We start from the raw sequence: 21,628 nt of genomic DNA on the forward strand, positions 1-21,628 counted from the left end.
GCTAACAGTACACAGTTGCATTGACGCTCTGACCAGCTGGTAGCAGTTCCCGATGCACGATGCCACGAGCAATCCACCAAACACACAGGAGGACCTTCTTCTGATGCAGTGCTGGTTTCGGCTGTTTTGGAATCGGTTCATGGGATGCTAACCAATGATGATGGCACCGTGGAGCTTCGTAGAGGACCCACTTCTCATCACATGTCAACACCCTGTCCAGAAATGGCTCCTTCTTCCTCGCGTTGCCTTCTGGCCCGCAGTCAAATTATCTGGGACCCATAGACCCAGCTTGTAATATTTCCCAAGTTGATTTAGGTGCTGCCGAATGGTTTTTCACTCACACTGAATTATAGTCCCAGTTTCTCACGTCTGGCCACTGTTCACCTCAATTGCTGCCTAAATATCTTCATTTTGTACATGTGTTGGTCTTCCGACATGTTTTGCGTCTTCGATTGTTTCGTCACCAACCTTAAATTTGTTAAACCATTACTGCACTGTCCGCGTAGTGATGACACCCTCACCAAAAACCTGACATATCTAAACCCCACTGTAGTGGCGTTTGACCCCAGTTTGAAGTTGTACAGCATACATGCTCTTAAAACGCTCTGTGAACGTTCCGTGTTTACTCTATCCTTACGCAAACTTACGGTGTAGCTGAACTGCCACAACCAGGTAGCATGGTGGATATAATCACACCAACAACTGACATTCGCCTTATCTCCATTCGCATTCAACTTACGGTGTAAGGGCCAATGGAACACATACCTTCACAAAAAGCGACAGAACTTTCTTGGTTACCTTTACATTATTACAAGACTATCAGGTTTGAGAAATAGGTCTCTGGAAATTTGCGTTGTCGTACACTTCAGAAAAATCATTGAATAATCTATTGGGTATTCCTTGACATTTATTGTGTTGGAAACTTTCACAACGAAGTCGGACACTGCAATATCCGTGGATTAGAATCTTTGAAAACCATATTGAAGAGTCGAGATAATTTTGTGGAAACCAGAAAACTATTTAATCGTAAGAGAGCGACATATTCAAAAAGTTGTTGAAAATCCAGAAAGATTAGATATTGGTCGATATTTTTTTATATATATATATATATCATCACTATTACCCTTTTTATGAAGAAATTTGACTTTCGCCATTTTTAGTTTATCGGGGAAGATGCCAATTTCAAACGAACAATTTAAAACAATATAATGGTTTCGAAACGAGTTGAATGTAGTGTTTAATAACAGTCCATGGAATTTATCAAGCCAAGCGCGAATCCGAAAGATCAAGATTCAAGAGATCAAAATTCAGTAGCTGTAACTGGCCTTAAAAACTTACTACTCTAATCATTCAAGTTGGATTGTCTAGAGCTTATTTCTGACATCGAAGCAAGAAAGGTACGAAGCGATATGAAGAAGAGAATAAGCTGAATAAAATGTTTGTTAAACACTCCTGTAACTTGTTTAGGCTCACTTATTATTTTACAGTTTTAGGTATTAGTTCTATCTCATTAGTTCTTGAGTATTTTTATTGATTGCTCGCCACGCAGCTCGAATTCCTAATTTCATTATCATAATGAAGCATTTTTGCTAATAATCTTTTTCTATGTTTTCTTGTAACTGTCAATATAAGGTATTATATCAATGGGTAAACACTTACCTGTCCTTTTAAGTTTATTATAATAAATTATCTTCTGCTTAGATCGCGTATGGTAGTAAGAGGTTTGAGTTTTATGATGGTTTTTTTTTATCTGTTTATTTTACAAAATTACTTTTAACGCATTGTGTTCATACAAGTGTTTATTATTATACCAACCAATTTGTTAGGAACAGAATTAAACTACCCGTTTAATCTTCCTCCAAAACCTGTTGCATTTTTTTTGCCTCCTTTATTCTCTACTAAAACCACAGACTACTACACAGACAAGTTTTTCACCTCTTGCTACAACAGTTTCTCACCTCTTGCTACAAACTTAACATCCTCCCACCTTTGATTAATACATTAATCAAACAAATATATATATTACATAAGGTACAGTCTCAATCTAAAAATTTCTTAGGGAATTTCACTTGCCTACCACTCCTTGTGGTTACAGTCTTTTCAACTTTAAGTACACTTGAAATCCCTTTAACTTTCTCTGCAAGTAGTTCCTCACCGGAAGTTACTTCCAAAGGAAACACACGTTGAATGGGTCGAATCATCTCACCTGATGAAGTTTTCAAACGAACAACTCTGTGCAGTCCGTCTCTACCAGGATACACGTCAATGACTTTAGCCAAGGGCCAAGCCACTCTCTTCTTATCTTCTAGCTCCAACAGAACTACATCACCTTTCTTGATGTTTTGGTAAGTATCTGTCTTCCCAGGCCGTTGTATTAATTGGCTTAAATATTCATTCCGGAAGCGTCTCCTTAAAATATCTCTTAAATTTTGTTGATGTCGAAATTTCTTGTCAAAAAAGAAACGATCCAGATTATCTAAATCTGGTACACCTACATTAGAAATATCTTGCAAGAACATTGCAGGTGTAATAGGAATGGGATCATGTGGATCATCAGAAACATAAGTCAGGGGTCTTGAATTTACTGTAGCCTCACAATCACATACAATGGTCAGTAACTCCTCATACTGTAGAGATGCACGTCCCAATACTCTCCTTAGAAGCCTTTTGACAATCTGTATAAGTCTCTCCCAGAAACCACCCCACCATGCCGCTGTAGGCGGATTGAATTTCCATTCGATTCTTCTTACTGAGGCTTCTCTTTGTATTTCATTCCAGTCCACTTCATTGAGCAAATTACTTGCGCCTACGAAATTTGTCCCATTATCACTAAACACAATTTTCGGACGTCCTCGCCGAGCAATGAACCTTCTAAATCCAAGCAGGAAACTCTTAGTGGACAAAGATGTGGTGAGTTCAAGGTGGACAGCTCTTATCACAGCACACGTAAATAGAATAATCCAAGCTTTTGTACCATCTTTCAAAATAAGAGGGCCACTTAAATCAACACCGGTCACTTCAAATGGAGAAGCATCTCGTATTCGCTCTTCAGGTAGCGGAGCGGGAATGCACTGAATCCCTTTTGTTTCATGTCGTTTACATCTAACACATTGAGCAAGAATTCTTTTTACCGTTCTTCTACCTTTGAGAATCCAAAATCTTTCTCTGAGAGAAGTCAATACTACACTTACACCAGCATGATTCACACTGACATGTTGCTCAAAAATCAGCAATTCCACCAATTTATGCTTACTAGGTAGAATCATAGGGAACTTAAAATCTTCTTCATCCTGACGTTCTGTTAGCTTCGTCTTTACTCGGTAAATACCTTCCTTATCCTGGAAAATATCAAGAGACTTCAATTCGGACTTCCTGTCACTTGAAAAACTTTCGTCTTGTACGTTCCTGATTAAAATTCGTTCTGCTGAATTAAGCTCAATAGCTGTCAGCTCTCCGCAAACTCGTTCATTTGATTTCTTTGCATTGTTACAGAATCGAATAATCCAAGCAACCATTCTTACTATCTTTGAATACTTCGAAAAATAGGTACAGTACCACGGATCTACTTTACTCTCAACATACATGCTTATCACCAATCCCTTTTTTCTTTCAGCACTTACTTCTTCTTTATTTGTCATGACAGTAGATCGAGGCCAGTCTGTTTCTTCTTGCTTGAGCCACTGGGGACCCTCCCACCATTGCGATTCTAAAAGTTTACTAACTGAACATCCTCGGGAAGGCAGGTCAGCCGGGTTATGCTGCCCTGAAATATGACGCCAATCTTCTACATTTGTTAAATTGCGTATTTCCTTCACTCTATTATTAACAAATGTTGCCCATGGTCCTTCACTCTGTATCCAACACAAAGCTGTAGATGAATCCGTCCAAAAATATTCTTTGATCTTTTCAAAACCCATTGCTGTTTTCACAAAATTCGCTAAACGAGCTCCTATGAAACATGCCAGTAATTCTAATCTAGGTATAGTGATACCCTTCAGTGGCGCGATTCTCGATTTAGCTTGCAATAATTGTACTGAAACAGTGCCATTAACCTCAGTTCTCAAAAACACTACTGCAGCATAGGACATTTTAGATGAATCACAGAATATGTGTAAACTAGAAGATTCTATGTCTACAAATGAAACACTCCTAGGTATTTTGACAGTCCTTAACAAAGTAAGTTCTTCTAACCATTTAAGAAACTGTTTGCTTGTTTTTTCCGGTAATTCAGTATCCCAACTCAACTTTTCTTTCCACGTTTCCTGTAACCAGAGTTTTGGAAAAAGAGTAACAGGACAACTGAAACCAATTGGATCAAACACTCGTTGCGCAAAGGACAAAACAACTCTTCTCGTTACTCGTTCAGGAGGTTTCTCACTTAAGTTTATGTCACAAAATAAAACATCATCTTGCTTGTCCCACAATAAACCTAGAACAGATATTGGTACACATTTCTGTTCTTCTTTGCACAACGTAGTATGCTCCCACCCTCTTAACTCAAATTTTCCTTCAGCCATAATGTTCGTTGCTTGTTCAATAAACTCTTTCAATTCATTTTCAGAATCAACGGATGTTACACAATTATCAACATACATAGAAGTTTTAAGCTTCTCAGTTACACTACTATAAGGATAATTGTATTGTTTCAAGTGGTGGTCTATTACAGCATGCAAAAGAAAGGGACTACAGTTAACTCCAAAAACCACCCTGCGGTGTCGAAACACTTTAATCACCTGTTCATTATAATCTTACCACCACAAAAAACGTAAGTAGTCGCGATCTGCTGGATTAATAGAGATTTGTAAAAAAGCTCTTCTTATGTCCGAAACAACACCTATTCCTTTCTTTCTGAAATTCATGAGAATGGCAGGAATAAGTTCTAACATATTAGGTCCCTTTGCTAGACAATCATTTAAGGAACAAGATCCCTTTTCTTTACACGAAGCGTCAAAAACAGGTCTAACATTTGTCGTGGAATTTTCTTTAAAGACTCCCTGATGAGGTAAATAATGCCCTCGATTACCTAACTCTTCTTCTGGAACTTCTTCTATAATTCCCTCATTTTTCCAGTCTTCAAAAATTGCGCTATACTCATCAAACTTTCCATCCGCTATTAATTTCTCACTTGCTTTTCTTAGTCGCTTCTCCGATAGATCTCGGTTATCGGGAATATCACTGTTGCCATCTAGCCAAGGTAAACAAGTCTCATATCTTCCCTCTTCGTTAACAGTTACAGTTTTCTCAAAATGATCTAAAACCGCTGCGTCTATTTCACTTTTTCTCAAGGTTTCACAGGGGTCAGAAATTCCTATGGCTTCTAAATTCCACAAATCTGCTAAACGTGTATTTTGATTCAAAAGAGTAAGAGTCACCATAGAATGAACACTTTCACTCATATGCTCGACCAATTTTCCGACTACTACCCAACCTAGCACAGTTTGAATAGCAGTTAGACCACAATCTAAGTGATGCAAAGTTCCGGTATAAAGTTTACCCATAACATCAGCACCTAGCAATATTTCGATTTTTGGAGAACCGACACCAATATCTGAGACAATTATATTATTTGCCTTCAACTCTTCAAGCCAAGGACCTGGTTTTAGTTTTGGTATGGGATTACAAATAACACTTTGATCCAAAACCTGTATTTCAACTGCACCATTACCTACCTTACTTTTCAACATTATATTGTAACGTTTATGTTCTGTTTTCTTCGAAGAACCACCTCCGAATAACGCATGTATTACTTGTTCAGTTTTCACTGGTGTGTAACACATCTCTTTAGCAGTACTAGACAAAATGTAGGACCGCTGAGAACCTGAATCAATGAGCGCCCTTACAACGCGCCTTTTACCGTTAGCTTCCAACACTACAGGTAAAGTTTGTAACACAACATCTTGTGTGCAACACTGATTAGACAGGGTAGCTTTAGGTTTCTCTTCCTCCTTTTCCGATTCGCTAGTATCCTTACGTTCGGAAGGTAACTCCGCGCACATAATCACCCAATGTTTTTGTTTACAAATAACACACTGCACTTTTGCTTTGCACGCCTTTGAAAAATGCCCAACTTTTAAGCAAACAAAACACGCTTTTTTCTTTTTTACGAGTTCTTGCTTCTTGTTCAAAGAAAGCTTTGAAGCATGAAAACATTCCTTACTTTCGTGGTGCTTATCACAAAAAATACAACTAACAGAATTTTTATTTCGTTCACCCACAAACAATTCACTCGCGGTCATAACGTGCTCCTCTTCTCTCTTCTTTTTCTCCCTCTTATTGGAAGCTTCCATTAACTTGAAACCCGTTTTTGCAAGTGATATTCTTTCCTCACCTTCAACTTCCGCTCTCAAGAACGCCAACAACTCGTTTAACTTGTCACCATATGTTCTTTCTTGCCCATCCTCGCTACTTATTGTGACATTAGCATTTCTCAACCACACTCTTAAAATGTCCTCTGGTATGCACGATTCAACCAATGGAAATAACATCGCAGCATACTTATCAGTAGTCATTCCTATGGATTCTAGTGCTCTCAAGTACGATTCAAGTTTATCATACAACTGTGACGTATCAACCTTGCACTTTGTACTTGTAGCGTTTTTAATGACTAATCCAAGCAGTTCCCTCACATAAAATTCTATTAATAACTCTTCCCTACCAAACCTATTTTTCAAACATTCAATAACCTTAGAATAATTCTCTGCTGTAGGCGGGAAACTATCCACTATTTCACGAGCTCTGGATCCTTGTACCGTGGCTTGGATCAAGTACTGGAACTTGTCTTCTTCTTCCATCAATCTATCCTCATGAATTCTTTTAAACTGGCTCCAGAAACTCAACCAGTTTTTAACTTCACCTCCATATTTTATTAGTTCAATTTTTGGCAGCTTCAACTTCCTCCTGGAAGTAGGCGAAGACACCACTGACACTTCACTACCTTTGTTTGACACTGCACGTGCACTAAAAAACATTTCAACCTCGATACGAGCGGCATCCATCTTTTCTCTATACTCTTCTGCCTTACCGAATTCCTGTTCAAAGTCCTCCTCTGTTTTCGTAGAATCTTGCAAAATCAATTCAGTCACTTTCCCGGTTAACTCTTCTAGTTCACCAGATAATCTTTCTAACGTAGCGAACTTTGTCCTTACAGATTTTTCTGAAACAGGTTCTTCTTTGAGCACTACTAACAAGGCATTGTGTGCACGGGTGAAAGATGCCCGTACTACTTTTCGTTTTTGTACCAAGGATTCCATATTTTCTTTCTTTGTATTCACACAAAATTACTGAGACAATAATTTGTACTTTCTTGCAAGTTTCTATCACGTCTCGAGGTCACCAAAATGTTAGGAACAGAATTAAACTACCCGTTTAATCTTCCTCCAAAACCTGTTGCATTTTTTTTTTTTGCCTCCTTTATTCTCTACTAAAACCACAGACTACTACACAGACAAGTTTTTCACCTCTTGCTACAACAGTTTCTCACCTCTTGCTACAAACTTAACACAATTTATCAATGCAAGAAATGCTGGAACAACTTTTATAACAAGATTATGAATGTTATATGGACATTTAAAGGTGCAAAACTTTCTAGAACAATACAATAGCAAACTACCTTAACTAGTACTAATTCTAATTTAACCGAACTACAGACAATAATTCATTCACGATTTAACTAAACAACATTTATTCTAATCAAGATTGTTGTTAAGTTTGTAGCAAGAGGTGAGAAACTGTTGTAGCAAGAGGTGAAAAACTTGTCTGTGTAGTAGTCTGTGGTTTTAGTAGAGAATAAAGGAGGCAAAAAAAAAAAATGCAACAGGTTTTGGAGGAAGATTAAACGGGTAGTTTAATTCTGTTCCTAACATTTTGGTGACCTCGAGACGTGATAGAAACTTGCAAGAAAGTACAAATTATTGTCTCAGTAATTTTGTGTGAATACAAAGAAAGAAAATATGGAATCCTTGGTACAAAAACGAAAAGTAGTACGGGCATCTTTCACCCGTGCACACAATGCCTTGTTAGTAGTGCTCAAAGAAGAACCTGTTTCAGAAAAATCTGTAAGGACAAAGTTCGCTACGTTAGAAAGATTATCTGGTGAACTAGAAGAGTTAACCGGGAAAGTGACTGAATTGATTTTGCAAGATTCTACGAAAACAGAGGAGGACTTTGAACAGGAATTCGGTAAGGCAGAAGAGTATAGAGAAAAGATGGATGCCGCTCGTATCGAGGTTGAAATGTTTTTTAGTGCACGTGCAGTGTCAAACAAAGGTAGTGAAGTGTCAGTGGTGTCTTCGCCTACTTCCAGGAGGAAGTTGAAGCTGCCAAAAATTGAACTAATAAAATATGGAGGTGAAGTTAAAAACTGGTTGAGTTTCTGGAGCCAGTTTAAAAGAATTCATGAGGATAGATTGATGGAAGAAGAAGACAAGTTCCAGTACTTGATCCAAGCCACGGTACAAGGATCCAGAGCTCGTGAAATAGTGGATAGTTTCCCGCCTACAGCAGAGAATTATTCTAAGGTTATTGAATGTTTGAAAAATAGGTTTGGTAGGGAAGAGTTATTAATAGAATTTTATGTGAGGGAACTGCTTGGATTAGTCATTAAAAACGCTACAAGTACAAAGTGCAAGGTTGATACGTCACAGTTGTATGATAAACTTGAATCGTACTTGAGAGCACTAGAATCCATAGGAATGACTACTGATAAGTATGCTGCGATGTTATTTCCATTGGTTGAATCGTGCATACCAGAGGACATTTTAAGAGTGTGGTTGAGAAATGCTAGTGTCACAATAAGTAGCGAGGATGGGCAAGAAAGAACATATGGTGACAAGTTAAACGAGTTGTTGGCGTTCTTGAGAGCGGAAGTTGAAGGTGAGGAAAGAATATCACTTGCAAAAACGGGTTTCAAGTTAATGGAAGCTTCCAATAAGAGGGAGAAAAAGAAGAGAGAAGAGGAGCACGTTATGACCGCGAGTGAATTGTTTGTGGGTGAACGAAATAAAAATTCTGTTAGTTGTATTTTTTGTGATAAGCACCACGAAAGTAAGGAATGTTTTCATGCTTCAAAGCTTTCTTTGAACAAGAAGCAAGAACTCGTAAAAAAGAAAAAAGCGTGTTTTGTTTGCTTAAAAGTTGGGCATTTTTCAAAGGCGTGCAAAGCAAAAGTGCAGTGTGTTATTTGTAAACAAAAACATTGGGTGATTATGTGCGCGGAGTTACCTTCCGAACGTAAGGATACTAGCGAATCGGAAAAGGAGGAAGAGAAACCTAAAGCTACCCTGTCTAATCAGTGTTGCACACAAGATGTTGTGTTACAAACTTTACCTGTAGTGTTGGAAGCTAACGGTAAAAGGCGCGTTGTAAGGGCGCTCATTGATTCAGGTTCTCAGCGGTCCTACATTTTGTCTAGTACTGCTAAAGAGATGTGTTACACACCAGTGAAAACTGAACAAGTAATACATGCGTTATTCGGAGGTGGTTCTTCGAAGAAAACAGAACATAAACGTTACAATATAATGTTGAAAAGTAAGGTAGGTAATGGTGCAGTTGAAATACAGGTTTTGGATCAAAGTGTTATTTGTAATCCCATACCAAAACTAAAACCAGGTCCTTGGCTTGAAGAGTTGAAGGCAAATAATATAATTGTCTCAGATATTGGTGTCGGTTCTCCAAAAATCGAAATATTGCTAGGTGCTGATGTTATGGGTAAACTTTATACCGGAACTTTGCATCACTTAGATTGTGGTCTAACTGCTATTCAAACTGTGCTAGGTTGGGTAGTAGTCGGAAAATTGGTCGAGCATATGAGTGAAAGTGTTCATTCTATGGTGACTCTTACTCTTTTGAATCAAAATACACGTTTAGCAGATTTGTGGAATTTAGAAGCCATAGGAATTTCTGACCCCTGTGAAACCTTGAGAAAAAGTGAAATAGACGCAGCGGTTTTAGATCATTTTGAGAAAACTGTAACTGTTAACGAAGAGGGAAGATATGAGACTTGTTTACCTTGGCTAGATGGCAACAGTGATATTCCCGATAACCGAGATCTATCAGAGAAGCGACTAAGAAAAGCAAGTGAGAAATTAATAGCGGATGGAAAGTTTGATGAGTATAGCGCAATTTTTGAAGACTGGAAAAATGAGGGAATTATAGAAGAAGTTCCAGAAGAAGAGTTAGGTAATCGAGGGCATTATTTACCTCATCGGGGAGTCTTTAAAGAAAATTCCACGACAAATGTTAGACCTGTTTTTGACGCTTCGTGTAAAGAAAAGGGATCTTGTTCCTTAAATGATTGTCTAGCAAAGGGACCTAATATGTTAGAACTTATTCCTGCCATTCTCATGAATTTCAGAAAGAAAGGAATAGGTGTTGTTTCGGACATAAGAAGAGCTTTTTTACAAATCTCTATTAATCCAGCAGATCGCGACTACTTACGTTTTTTGTGGTGGCAAGATTATAATGAACAGGTGATTAAAGTGTTTCGACACCGCAGGGTGGTTTTTGGAGTTAACTGTAGTCCCTTTCTTTTGCATGCTGTAATAGACCACCACTTGAAACAATACAATTATCCTTATAGTAGTGTAACTGAGAAGCTTAAAACTTCTATGTATGTTGATAATTGTGTAACATCCGTTGATTCTGAAAATGAATTGAAAGAGTTTATTGAACAAGCAACGAACATTATGGCTGAAGGAAAATTTGAGTTAAGAGGGTGGGAGCATACTACGTTGTGCAAAGAAGAACAGAAATGTGTACCAATATCTGTTCTAGGTTTATTGTGGGACAAGCAAGATGATGTTTTATTTTGTGACATAAACTTAAGTGAGAAACCTCCTGAACGAGTAACGAGAAGAGTTGTTTTGTCCTTTGCGCAACGAGTGTTTGATCCAATTGGTTTCAGTTGTCCTGTTACTCTTTTTCCAAAACTCTGGTTACAGGAAACGTGGAAAGAAAAGTTGAGTTGGGATACTGAATTACCGGAAAAAACAAGCAAACAGTTTCTTAAATGGTTAGAAGAACTTACTTTGTTAAGGACTGTCAAAATACCTAGGAGTGTTTCATTTGTAGACATAGAATCTTCTAGTTTACACATATTCTGTGATTCATCTAAAATGTCCTATGCTGCAGTAGTGTTTTTGAGAACTGAGGTTAATGGCACTGTTTCAGTACAATTATTGCAAGCTAAATCGAGAATCGCGCCACTGAAGGGTATCACTATACCTAGATTAGAATTACTGGCATGTTTCATAGGAGCTCGTTTAGCGAATTTTGTGAAAACAGCAATGGGTTTTGAAAAGATCAAAGAATATTTTTGGACGGATTCATCTACAGCTTTGTGTTGGATACAGAGTGAAGGACCATGGGCAACATTTGTTAATAATAGAGTGAAGGAAATACGCAATTTAACAAATGTAGAAGATTGGCGTCATATTTCAGGGCAGCATAACCCGGCTGACCTGCCTTCCCGAGGATGTTCAGTTAGTAAACTTTTAGAATCGCAATGGTGGGAGGGTCCCCAGTGGCTCAAGCAAGAAGAAACAGACTGGCCTCGATCTACTGTCATGACAAATAAAGAAGAAGTAAGTGCTGAAAGAAAAAAGGGATTGGTGATAAGCATGTATGTTGGGAGTAAAGTAGATCCGTGGTACTGTACCTATTTTTCGAAGTATTCAAAGATAGTAAGAATGGTTGCTTGGATTATTCGATTCTGTAACAATGCAAAGAAATCAAATGAACGAGTTTGCGGAGAGCTGACAGCTATTGAGCTTAATTCAGCAGAACGAATTTTAATCAGGAACGTACAAGACGAAAGTTTTTCAAGTGACAGGAAGTCCGAATTGAAGTCTCTTGATATTTTCCAGGATAAGGAAGGTATTTACCGAGTAAAGACGAAGCTAACAGAACGTCAGGATGAAGAAGATTTTAAGTTCCCTATGATTCTACCTAGTAAGCATAAATTGGTGGAATTGCTGATTTTTGAGCAACATGTCAGTGTGAATCATGCTGGTGTAAGTGTAGTATTGACTTCTCTCAGAGAAAGATTTTGGATTCTCAAAGGTAGAAGAACGGTAAAAAGAATTCTTGCTCAATGTGTTAGATGTAAACGACATGAAACAAAAGGGATTCAGTGCATTCCCGCTCCGCTACCTGAAGAGCGAATACGAGATGCTTCTCCATTTGAAGTGACCGGTGTTGATTTAAGTGGCCCTCTTATTTTGAAAGATGGTACAAAAGCTTGGATTATTCTATTTACGTGTGCTGTGATAAGAGCTGTCCATCTTGAACTCACCACATCTTTGTCCACTAAGAGTTTCCTGCTTGGATTTAGAAGGTTTATTGCTCGGCGAGGACGTCCGAAAATTGTGTTTAGTGATAATGGGACAAATTTCGTAGGCGCAAGTAATTTGCTCAATGAAGTGGACTGGAATGAAATACAAAGAGAAGCCTCAGTAAGAAGAATCGAATGGAAATTCAATCCGCCTACAGCGGCATGGTGGGGTGGTTTCTGGGAGAGACTTATACAGATTGTCAAAAGGCTTCTAAGGAGAGTATTGGGACGTGCATCTCTACAGTATGAGGAGTTACTGACCATTGTATGTGATTGTGAGGCTACAGTAAATTCAAGACCCCTGACTTATGTTTCTGATGATCCACATGATCCCATTCCTATTACACCTGCAATGTTCTTGCAAGATATTTCTAATGTAGGTGTACCAGATTTAGATAATCTGGATCGTTTCTTTTTTGACAAGAAATTTCGACATCAACAAAATTTAAGAGATATTTTAAGGAAACGCTTCCGGAATGAATATTTAAGCCAATTAATACAACGGCCTGGGAAGACAGATACTCACCAAAACATCAAGAAAGGTGATGTAGTTCTGTTGGAGCTAGAAGATAAGAAGAGAGTGGCTTGGCCCTTGGCTAAAGTCATTGACGTGTATCCTGGTAGAGACGGACTGCACAGAGTTGTTCGTTTGAAAACTTCATCAGGTGAGATGATTCGACCCATTCAACGTGTGTTTCCTTTGGAAGTAACTTCCGGTGAGGAACTACTTGCAGAGAAAGTTAAAGGGATTTCAAGTGTACTTAAAGTTGAAAAGACTGTAACCACAAGGAGTGGTAGGCAAGTGAAATTCCCTAAGAAATTTTTAGATTGAGACTGTACCTTATGTAATATATATATTTGTTTGATTAATGTATTAATCAAAGGTGGGAGGATGTTAAGTTTGTAGCAAGAGGTGAGAAACTGTTGTAGCAAGAGGTGAAAAACTTGTCTGTGTAGTAGTCTGTGGTTTTAGTAGAGAATAAAGGAGGCAAAAAAAATGCAACAGGTTTTGGAGGAAGATTAAACGGGTAGTTTAATTCTGTTCCTAACAATTGTACTAAAGAAACAATTTATACTACCATGCACTAGAAAAAAAATTAAATCAAGCGCGCCAAAAATCGGTGGAACTTTTGATATTTTGCTATGTAATTATATTTAGGGTGACATATTGATACATGAAAAAATAATCATTTAAACTTCTACACTGAGTAATCAAGAATTTAAAATTTTTGTGTCTTAATTATTTACAATTTTTTTTTTTACATTTTCTTTATTAGTTTTTCATTATTTATATTTAAAAAATGGTTAATATTATACATTTGCATCAAACAGTAAGTTACAGCAATATATGATTGTAAAAATATGTAAATAAGTTTCGGAGATAAGGCGTATAGTATGTAGTATTTAGAAACAATGGATAACAATATAATACATATGTAAAATTTTTCTGAACAGTTGATATATTATTTTTATTATTCTATTGTTCGCTTGTTTCTGTTGCACTAGAGAAGAAACACCTCCTCCAGTTCCTTTCCAGGTGGCAACGTACCAAGAACTGACGAAACGTTGCCACGTTGAATCGCAATGGATATACGTTGGAATAAGAAGGATGCTGAACGAACATCTCCAGAAACGATAGATATGCGTCTGCCTACCTCTCTGATAAAATCAAGGCTTCTAGAACCCCATGCTCCACTGGTCTCGATAGCTATTGGAGCAAATATAAATTTATCGAGGAGATTATTGTATTTCCTTTCCTTTTCTGCCTCTCTACGTCTAGCAACTTCTCCAGCATTCACAACGGTCAACGGCAGGCTTGAATGGGCGAATGTGTCCGAACATGTAAAATTCCATACTAGAGATTTGCCTCTCATCCAGGGTATTAATGTCATGCCATCAGGTCGTTTACCATCGGAACGACAACAGCCTGACGGTTCACGAATCGAAGGAATTCCTGGCGTCGTGAGGGCTCGCAAAATGATGTCATTAACAGATGAATGTCTGGTGTTTCTGCCTATGATCTTCATGCATGAGAGGCCATGCAGGCCGCGTTGGGTAACTTGATCCCCGCAAGCTGGACAGCGATGTGGCTCACAAACAGTTGAACCTAGTCTTAGGGCTACTGCGATTCGAAAGGTTTCATTAGACATGTGAAGACCTAATTGGGGAGAAGGTAACGCATTTAACCATGCACCAGCATGGGGAGATGACGCAGCAAGAAGTCTAGCTTTATCCTCTGGAGCAGCAACGGATTGTAAAAGAAGTTTATGGAAATTTACAATTATATTATTATTGCTACTCAAAGCAGGCAGAAAAATGAGGTTATAGAAAAAGAAAAGGAACAGTCTATATTATGTGAATATGTTGTAGAAAAGTATTTCTGGTGAATAAACCATTTCACGAATTACTTTTTAAATGCATAAGAGATCTCCTGAAGATTATTTAAATTTTCAAATAGAGAAAAGTTTCTAGTTGATAAAGTTGTGCATATTCGAAAAATATATGCTGTAGAAAACTAATTACAAAGCTAAGAAAATGTTCTGGTAAGTGTGTTTTAACATTCTGTTTAGGTGTGTATGTATGTAAGAATTTATTCAATTACAAAATTAAATTAAATTATTACATAATTTCATAAGTGTTAACCACAGAAATATTTCTCAAGGCAGGTATTTGTTTTCATAACGTAGTTGGCTCCGTGTATTTCTTTTGCTCCGTGTATAATGATTCAGGTAAACTTAACAATACACGCTCCAAGTGCGCATTGATAGGTAGGACCTCTTTAAAAGAGTATAGTAGAGTGGGGTAGGGATAAATAGAGTAGAGTAAGGGGTTGGTTAGCTTAAGTTTAGTGGACCCATTTTGTTAAAATTAATCGAGTGTAATTTCTTGTATCTACTTAAAGATACAGCTTGTGTTTGGTTAAAGGGTTCCAGCCTTATTTTGAAAAAACAAAATGGCTTGTGTATAGCTCGCTCCCCCCAGTTCTTTGTCACCGAAACTGGAAGAGTCACTACTACTAGAATACTACTGCTACTACTACTACTACTACTATTACTACTACTACTACTAATACTATTACTACTACTACTACTACTATTACTACTACTACTAATACTATTACTAATACTACTACTACTAATACTAATACTATTACCGGTACTACTACTACTACTACTACTACTTATATAGAGAACAGACCCAACCAACCTCTGCGGGGCTTCTAACCCGTCCCTACTACTAGTACTACTACTACTATTGCTACTAAATACCACTACTACTACTACTACTACTACTACTACCACTACTACTACTACTACTACCGCTACTACAACTACTTATACTAAAGCTTCCTTACCACAAGATTTACATCTTAAATCTTTATAACATGCGATTCCGATTCATTATGAACTAATATGAATCGTTAGAATCACTATGATTCGTTAAAAATCACTGGGGGAGCGGGCTATACTCAATCCAATAAAATCAAATAAAATTTCGCTTATTTCTGTTAACATTAGGTTAGTTTAGATCAAGTCAGGTTAGGTTTGCTTAGAGCTAACTACTTACATATTGGTATTCATATTAATTAATGTGCGTTTCCGACAGCATTTTGCATTTCTCATTTCTACAACATGTAGTACGATTCCATTCTTAAATGACACAGAAATCAATTAGCCTACAATTCCGTTACTTCAACTCCTTTCTCTTGTAAATCCTATCTTTTTATGTACTGTTGGAGCCCTGCCCAAAGGTACTAACTGGAGAGGGCATTGTAGTGTTTACCGGATGATTCTATCATCGTTAGTTTGGTAGATTATTTGATTCATCCAGTACATCTTGAGTTCCCTTACGTATATATATATATATATATGGCGGAGGGAAGGGGGGCCAGAGGGGCCGGGCCCTCCCCAAAAGGGTTGCGACAATGTACTTTGGTACCGTACTTTGATGTTTGTATTTTTTTTCTCGGAAGAAACAACAATTGACTTCCATGTACTCTATTTCAAAATAAAATATGTCACTAAACAGTTTCTAGACAAGCTGTGTTCGTCAACATTGTCTTTATTCTTTAAAAATGTTTGCATTTGTGGGAGGGATTCGCCTATTTTGAATCATTCACCGCCGTTTCCAGAGGATTAACTACACCAGAAATCCTCCTGCAATTGGCAGCAAAGAAAGTGGTGATAGCTAGTCTCCTACAAGGAGAAAAAAAAAAGAAAGAAAGAAAGGAGGGGTAAAAAATAAAGATTTTCCTTTGTTTTTCTGGTTTCATTCAGATGAAAAATGTTTAAGGAAAAATTGTTAACAGGAGAGGATGGAAAACGATAGTAAAGACCTGTAGCGTGTGACTAGCTCACAGCAATCTCTGATGTTTGATCAATTACAGCAGTTCAGAAGATTTGCTCGAGAATTAGATGTGTTTAGGGTGTCGAAGTAAGGACTTATTTGCAAATGCAAAATGTCACAAAACGTTTTAAAAAGTGGTTAAAGCGGAAGAAAGACAATTGTGTTAATTTCAGTGAAGAAAATGTGTAAAGAAAACAAAAGAAAAAACGGAGAAGAATCTAAACAAATTATTATTACAGAGAAAGACTTGAGAAACGTTTTAGAAAAATGACTAGAACGAAAAAACGACAGTAGTGGTGTTAATTTTGGCGAAGAAAATGTGCATAAACAGCAATCGAGAAACAACGAAGAAATATGTAAAACAGCCAATTTAGACAAAGATGTAAGGGAAGTTCCCCAAAGAGTACGCACTTAGTCTTTAAACACGTAACGAAGAAAAGGGAAATCACCCAGAGTGATAATTTCTATCACAAATCTTTATTCATTCCTTAAGGTCAAAATTGGAGGCAAATATAAAGACAGTGACGCAATAGTTACAACAATAGACGCATTGTTATAAAACAATGCATTTGCGCATTCTTGAAGGTCTATGCCTCTAAGAGTACGCAATGTGTCCTCCAAGAGTACGCATTTGCTATTTGAGAATAATACTATTACAAGGCAGCAAACGAAGATGATATTACACAATTCAAAGAAAATTATGACAAAAATACGAAAAGAGATACAAAGTTTTTTGGTTTTGCGAGATATTGATATAAATGATGTTACAAATATAAGTGTAACATCAAAAGTATTCAAATTCTTGATAATGAGGGAAACCAAATGATAGCCTACAATTAACCTAGGCCTAGATTACAAAATAAAATTGAAAACTGCAATTACAATTACAATTACAAAATAAAATTGAAAACTGCCAAATTATACCAAAGTATAGTTGACACTGCTTTTAAACTAAACTGAAACTTGTATGCGCAAATAAAACAAATAGAATATCACAATAAAATTATGCATCTAAAATTTGACATTTATATGATCATTAGCAGCTGTCATTCTTAAAAATCCCGAGGCCCTCATAATTTGAACAGGCCTCATGCCACCACTTCCTGCAGACATGACACTGTACCTAAACCTCGATTATGGGTTCCGTGTACTGCTCATCACATCCAGGGCACAAGTAATTCTCCTCGGATGAAGATCGTGGTTGGTCTGAAGAAACATGGCATCTTCCTTCAGTCTTGGCATCAACTTAATCGTTAGGCCTATTCCTCTTGCAAGTTGCTTCTGTGGATGCTTCAAGTTTGCTTTTGAATGGTGGAAGCGTCATAATCTCAGACTTCTTCCCTGCTCTTTTTTATTTTCTGTACACCTGAGTGTTTAGGAAGAGGCAGACATGCAGACGATGTACTGCTCCTGGTTCATTTGGAACATCTTATGTTGTTGCACCATTCTCTTTGCTGTCAGCAGCGCACAGTTGTTGATCGATCAGTACCGAAAGTTGGAAGTCTACTTCGCTCAAGACGTCAGGATTGAAAGGGTGGATCTCTGTAGCTTACACGAACTTCTAGCTTTCTCAATTGTTGCAATACCTTCATGTGCAATGTGGATGATGCCGGAAATGTCCCTTTGTGTTATTCTTCCCACGGGTGATCTATGGTTGTTGACCATCCATTTATCACATTCAGCTGCAAAGGCAATCTTCAGGGGACCAAACCCCTTGTCAAGGGGCTGCTGCATGTGGTTTGCATGCGGAGGAAGAGAAAGAAAAATAATGTAATTATCCCTACAATACAGCACTGCTTCCAAAGTGTAGTGTGTGGTGTGGTTATCAAAAAGTAGCAACACTTCATCATTTAGTTGGCTTCACGAGGTGAGAGACATGTTTCAACCAATCCAAAAAAAAAAAAGTTCGCTGGTTATGTATCCAAAATCTGAGACCAGAGGTAAAGTTCCTTCAGGTCCATCTTCATACAACACTATTTTCATTCTATATCTGAGAAATATAATGGCTGGAGACACGTAAACTCCAGTTGGAGACATGTAACAGAGAACAGTAATTGTCTGTCCCCTCTCACTAGACAACTTTATCCATATGCATTTTACCGATTGGCGAAAGTGCTTTTGGAATTTTATTTGGGAGAGTTAAAATTCCATTTTCATCTATATTAAACATTCTATGAGAGAGAAATTGTTTGTCTTGTAACACTGCCTGAAAGTTGCTGAAGAATATCGTGTATTGAGTTTTGTTGAAGCCAATTATTCTTCCAAGGCTGCATTTCTCCGGTGAGCGCAATGTTATTATTCCTTTTGCAAAATGCATATATCCAATTCTTTCCGGCTTTGTTCTTCTCTCTCTTGAAGTTGTGTTGATCTGATTTCTCTCTGCATAGTCAAACGCAAGGTCCATCAGTTGTTGGCATGTGATACCGTAAAGCATGGAATCAAGGTCCCTTACGTGCTGAGCCAGTTCTTGTTCTTGCAGAGGGCTGAATGTTGGCTTTATCCGTCGTACGGACGTTGGGACAGTTCCCTGGAAAAATTAAAAAAAAAAAGGAACTGTAGCTAAACAATAACCATTAAAAAATCATTGCAGTATGTTAGTTGACTCTTTTCCGAGGTTAGTTCGCATGCAGTAGGTTCAAATTTGTCATTTTCTGATCCTGAAAGTAATCATACCCACTTTTCTGAGATTTTGTCCTACTTCATTCACTTTAGGAATAGCGTAATTACACATTGGTGATTTCACATTAGTATTACTTTAGTGAGCCATGTAAATCGCCGGCGATTCACACCATACCTAGGCCTACTACTTTCTCGGGCTATGCGAATCAACAGCAATGCACACTGCTAGTGTTTATATTAGAGAAACTATTCATTTTGCCTCAAAGTAACCCCGCACTGTCAGAATTGGAAAAGAATCTAACAAGGTGTTCTTCTCTGATAGTCAAATTCAATTGTCTACACAGTCCTCCAAAAGTACGGCATCACCGGTCCCCAAGAGTGCGCGCGTACTCTTGAAGGAAAGAAAATGCGTACTCTTAGAGGAATCGCACTCATTTTACAAATCGATCGCAAGTGTGCAATAGTTTCCAGATATGATGGTATTATCTGCCTTATGCCCAAACTTGATTGTCATACCTAACATTTGATACTAAGTTTAGAAACAGAATATATCTGTATTCAACTACATACACTAATTAGTGGGAACTCAATTATTACACTGGGAGTATCGAAAATATTTACTTTCCATAAAACGTAGGGCACAGATGCTGTAAGCAGACAACTTGCGTACAACCACCTTTCACACAACGATGCTTCTGCAGGAATACAAACAAACATCGTACAGCGTTGCCAGATCTGGCAAATTGTTGATCGTACTCTTAGAGGCTGCGCGCTCTTAGAGGAACTTCCCTTATTATTATTATTATTATTATTATTATTATTATTATTATTATTATTATTATTATTATTATTAAAACTAAACATTCTGGCGCAAAAACGCGTGTATATACTCGTATATCCTAATCCTAATTATATATAAAACTACATGAACTGACATAAAATAACGGGTACTTCCGTTGACCTGGAAGTTGAAATTGGCATGATTGTAGCGTTTTTGGAACTAACACACACAAAAATTTCCAAAAGTTAATATTTTTAATTTTTAGGAGGTCTAAGGCGGAGATAAAGAAATGCTCTATATTATTTAATGGATCTTTTTTTGGACATATAATCTCATGTTTTAGCTACTTGGGAGTGAAATAAGAACTTGAAATTCGGTATATGTTTGTACGTTTTCCATAGAATTATTTAACAAAAATCACTAGAAATAAAAATTTCCAATTTAAGTGGAGTTTTATGGGCAATGGAAAAATCTTTCCAATGTTATTTATATGGGACATACTCATAGCCCCAAAATTATAGGGCACTTTCTGTAGGGCAACTATAATTAAATTTGGTATGGTTGTAGCTTTTCGGGACTAACCTACAGAAAAATTGGCAAAAGTGAATATTTTAAAATTTAACGGAGTCTGAAGGGAGGGGGGGATGAAATTCTCCATGTTATTTAAATAAACCTTTTTTTGACCTATAATCTCATATTTTAGGTACATGAAATTCGGATAAAAACTTGAAATTCGGTATGCTTGTACGTTTTCTTTAGCGTTATCCAAGTAAATCACTAAAAATAAAAATTTTAAACTTTCGAGTGGTCCTACGGGGAACTGAAAAATTTCCCTACGTTATTTATATGGGACACTCCAAAATGTTTAGGCACTTCCAGCAAGATTAAAATGGTGAAATTTGGATTGATTGTAGCCCTTCGGGACTAACCCACAGGAAAATTGCCAAAAGTGAATATTTTTAGTTTTAAACTAGCAGCGTTCACCCCGCTTCGCTGCGGTCACCCCGGAACGCAATAAACTTTGTTACTTAGATAATTTTTACTTTTTCGCTTTCAAATTGCAGTAAATGTTAAAATTATAGCGCCTGTCATTTATGTTAACCCGCCGAGTCACATGGTCATGCGGGTTGCATATAAATACGTTTATTTTTACCTATGATGAACTAATAACAAAGGATTTGTACGTATGGACACTTGAATGGTCAATTATCTCAAGACACTGGTAATTAAAAATTAAAGTGATATGATAAAAACCATCTAGGGTCCAAATCCTAATAACCCCCCAAAAATGAAAGAAATTGGTTCAGCCGTATTAGCGTGATGAGTTCACAAAGGATTTGTGCGTTCTCTTTTATATATATAGATGAGTCTAAAGGGGGATGAAGAAATTCTCATGTTATTTAAATGGACGTTTTCTTAGGATACAAAATCTTATCTTTTAGATAGTTAAAGTAGGAATAGAAATTTAAAATTCGAAGAATTGCGGATTAATGAAGTGATTGGCGTAGCCCGAGCAAACGCAGGGGCTTGGGAGCAAAGCCCCCAGCTGGCCA

At 37.4% G+C, this 21,628-nt stretch overlaps 4 protein-coding genes across 4 annotated transcripts in view; 2 read left to right on the forward strand and 2 right to left on the reverse strand.

Moving 5' to 3' along the window:
• Nucleotides 1–2,039: 2,039 nt before the first annotated feature.
• Nucleotides 2,040–4,595, reverse strand: LOC145661832 (uncharacterized). Its single transcript, XM_081727170.1, has one exon. The coding sequence runs from the start codon at nucleotides 4,593–4,595 to the stop codon at nucleotides 2,040–2,042; it is 2,556 nt and encodes an 851-aa protein (XP_081583296.1).
• Nucleotides 4,596–4,748: 153 nt separating this feature from the next.
• On the reverse strand, nucleotides 4,749–7,250 carry LOC145661833 (uncharacterized). Its single transcript, XM_081727171.1, has one exon. The coding sequence runs from the start codon at nucleotides 7,248–7,250 to the stop codon at nucleotides 4,749–4,751; it is 2,502 nt and encodes an 833-aa protein (XP_081583297.1).
• A 699-nt stretch (nucleotides 7,251–7,949) lies between these two features.
• On the forward strand, nucleotides 7,950–13,160 carry LOC145661834 (uncharacterized). The gene has a single exon (XM_081727172.1). The coding sequence runs from the start codon at nucleotides 7,950–7,952 to the stop codon at nucleotides 13,158–13,160; it is 5,211 nt and encodes a 1,736-aa protein (XP_081583298.1).
• Nucleotides 13,161–14,676: 1,516 nt separating this feature from the next.
• The window catches only part of LOC145663056 (androglobin-like), a 201,498-nt gene continuing 194,546 nt past the window's right edge, over nucleotides 14,677–21,628 (forward strand). Inside the window, exon 1 of the mRNA XM_081729218.1 lies at nucleotides 14,677–14,871. The gene's annotated coding sequence lies outside the window, so the exon portion shown is untranslated. The remainder of the gene's footprint in view (nucleotides 14,872–21,628) is intronic.

This window comes from Thermobia domestica, chromosome 10 (assembly GCF_964235325.1).
Source record: "Thermobia domestica chromosome 10, izTheDome1.hap1.1, whole genome shotgun sequence".
Taxonomy (NCBI): Eukaryota; Metazoa; Arthropoda; class Insecta; order Zygentoma; family Lepismatidae; genus Thermobia; species Thermobia domestica.

Coding starts and splice junctions, on each gene's coding strand:
- LOC145661834 (XM_081727172.1), top strand. CDS start 7,950: ATGGAATCCTTGGTACAAAAACGAAAAGTAGTACGGGCATCTTTCACC.
- LOC145661832 (XM_081727170.1), bottom strand. CDS start 4,595: ATGTATGTTGATAATTGTGTAACATCCGTTGATTCTGAAAATGAATTG.
- LOC145661833 (XM_081727171.1), bottom strand. CDS start 7,250: ATGGAATCCTTGGTACAAAAACGAAAAGTAGTACGGGCATCTTTCACC.